We start from the raw sequence: 2,920 nt of genomic DNA on the forward strand, positions 1-2,920 counted from the left end.
TTAAAATAATTTTCTCTTTCAACTAGTTTTCAAAACTAAATACTGTTAGCGATAGAAATTTTAGTTATCTGCTTGTTGTTGCGCAAAATTTGAACTAATCCAACGGCACTTGGCGTTTGAGTTTCCATAATTTTCTTAGCTTAACGGGCACTGAGCTCGTGGCAACTTTCGCATTCGTTTGCAATGGAAAAGCGCTTTCTTGTCGAAGCACTTGCTGCGCTACGCTGTGGAACTCATGGCAGTTATGGGCCAAGTCAGCGCGCAATAAATTTATTTGATTGCAATTTTCATAATGAAAATCCAAATTTTCTTTAAAAGTAAATTAATTTTATGAAAACAAAAGCTTTAAATATTAAATAAAGAGCTAAAGCACACGCACACTAATGCACACACGAAACAACGCCGACTTACCTTCATCGTGAAAGAGCTCCTCCTTGATGTTGGGCAGAAATTCGCCTATGCGCTGCCACGTTAAGTCCCACAGCGGCAACTGCAGCGTGCCGTCATCATTGTGGAAGACGCGCACCGAATGCATCACCAACAACATATTCTTCAGTATCTCCTGCATCTGTTCGGACAGCATATCGGAGCCGACTTTCATGAATCTCTCAATATAATCCAATATATCGATCCACAGCTCGTTGAAGGCCGTGCCCAATTCAATTAACGGTGTTAGATGATGCAAGAACACCTTCGACATAATGGTAGCCGTGCGTATGCGCGACTCCTCCAACAGCACGATTTCCAAATGCGCCACCGAAGCGCTTTCCGGCAACAATTCGTTGAGTAGCGGAAATAAAACCTGTTGGAAGCACGACGCCCATTCCGCGCCCGACAACGTCTGCAAATCGTGCACCAGCAGCGCGCGCTGCTGCAGACACGATATGGCGTAGGTGCGCACCTCACGACGCCGATCCATGGCGAGCCGTGCAATGCCCTGCAACAGTGGACACCAGCCTTGCGCCCACAGCGCCGAGCACTGCGGCACTGCGCACTCCTCCTCGGCCCACCAGCGAAAGATTTGCGCCGTGCGCGTATACAGCGTGTACATGAGGTCGATCAGTTGTATGGAGAGTGTTTCGTAGCGTTGACGCAAGTCCTCCTCCTTAGCGTCGCCGCCACGTTGCTCATGCGCATAGTAGTCAGCCGCCGCATTGGATTTACGCTGCGCATCGCGTTCATTACGCTTGCCGGCCGCTTTGCGACGTTGCGCAGCCGTTGTGTTGGCCGTCTGTCTTGCCGAGAGCTCGGCGGCGAATTTGCGACGTTGTGTTATGCCACCGTCGCGACAGCACTCGACGAAGGTGCGTATGCAACGCACGCACGACTCGAAGTTGTAGGGTGTAATGTGGGCGACATTGCGCACGATGAACGCCAACGAGTCCCAGCATTTGAAGAGTGCGATGGGCGAGTGTTCGCCCAGTTTGCAATTGTAGATGAGCGGTGTGACTGTGGGTGCGACTGCAGACGAATTCGCCGCATACGCCGTGGGCGGTGATTGTGGACTGTGGAACAAAGTAAAAATTAGTAAATTTTATAAAACAAATAGCTACAGTTGTAGTTATTACCGCGATTGCGTCGACAAATCACTATCCTTATTCACCAAAATCCAATTCTCGGCTGTCGGACTCGACGGATACGGACTGCTTGTGTTCGAATGTACTTGCTGTTGCTGTTGTTTGCTTTGTTGTTGGGCTGGCTGTTGCTGCGATTTGAGGCTCGCATCTGTATCCGATATATAGCCACGATCGGGCAAACCCGAGTCCTCTTCGCTGCTCAAAGTGCCCTCGGAATTGGCACCGCCGCCCAACTCAAGCGCCAGCTGCGGCAATATAATGTCCACATACTCGGGTGGCACAGCGCCAGCGCCGACACATTCCAATATCGTGAAAATTATTTGCCAATCCTGTTCGGAGTGTATATTTTGCGCTGACGTCTTGAGCAGCTCGTAAACGCCGGTGGAGATTTGTCGTGAAATACGCAAAATAACGGGAGATTTCAGCGTGAGCAGCATTTTGAGTGATTGCAACACAATCGGGCAGAGTTCTTCGTTGCGCATCAAGTAAATGGCCAACTTAAGCACAGCCACAATGCTGCGATTGAGCAAATATTCATAGTTGAAGGTGGTGGCACCGATCAGCAGCAAATAGATGCGGTCGCGCACATCCGGCCACAAATGCACCATGCGATCACGATTCTGTATGACAATTTTCACGAGCAACTCCATCCAGAAGACAACAACATCCTCGGCGTACGGTGCGCCGCCGTCGTCGTACTTGGGCGCTGTCGGTGGCTTGATAAGCGCCAAGATGTTGCGCAGCAATTCTTGTAGCGATTCCAACTGCACGAATTTCGATTCTTGTATCATTTGATCTAATTGACATTCTTTGATGCATTTCTTGCCCAATTTGATGAACTCTTGCTCTTCGTAGGTCGGTTCGCGTTGCCCCTCCGAGGAGAGATACGAGTAGAGGCTGGAGAAGAGGCCGGCCTCTTGCTTCTGGCTTGGTTTCTCCAGCTTCAGTTGTGTTTTGCCGCTCTCCTCGCAGAAGTCCTCCACTTCGATAAGTGATTTCGGCAGTAATTTCAAACGGAATAATTGCAGGAATAATTCGAGTATGTGCTTCCAACCTTCGCGCAAGCAATCGCCATAATCGTGCACCAAAGCGAAGACTGTACGCATGGCCGCCTGCGCTTTTGCATTGAAGCCGAAACTAACCGATTGGGTGAGCTCGTTATTGGCGACGGTGGGCGCCTCCGGTTGTGACAAATTCGAAAGTGTGGTGAATTTGCAAAGGGTGAGTATGAGCGCATCGAAATTGGCGTGCAGATTGTAATGAGCGGCAATGCCAGCGCATTTGGTGAAGCCTAAAGGAAAGAAAAGAGTGTAAGTTATCTAAATTATTTATAAACATTAAAT

The 2,920-nt window shown here is 49.3% G+C and overlaps 1 protein-coding gene across 1 annotated transcript in view; it reads right to left on the reverse strand.

Moving 5' to 3' along the window:
• LOC108972671 (Golgi-specific brefeldin A-resistance guanine nucleotide exchange factor 1) overlaps positions 1–2,920 on the reverse strand; it is a 12,665-nt gene that overhangs the window by 4,210 nt on the left and 5,535 nt on the right. The window contains exons 7-8 of the mRNA XM_018939367.1: positions 1,569–2,868; positions 412–1,505 (exon numbers count right to left, since the gene is read on the reverse strand). Of these exons, the coding sequence (XP_018794912.1) occupies positions 412–1,505; positions 1,569–2,868 (2,394 nt within the window). The remainder of the gene's footprint in view (positions 1–411; positions 1,506–1,568; positions 2,869–2,920) is intronic.

This window comes from Bactrocera latifrons, unplaced genomic scaffold (genome assembly GCF_001853355.1).
Source record: "Bactrocera latifrons isolate USDA-ARS-PBARC rearing strain unplaced genomic scaffold, ASM185335v1 scaffold_413, whole genome shotgun sequence".
In the NCBI taxonomy this organism is placed as follows: domain Eukaryota; kingdom Metazoa; phylum Arthropoda; class Insecta; order Diptera; family Tephritidae; genus Bactrocera; species Bactrocera latifrons.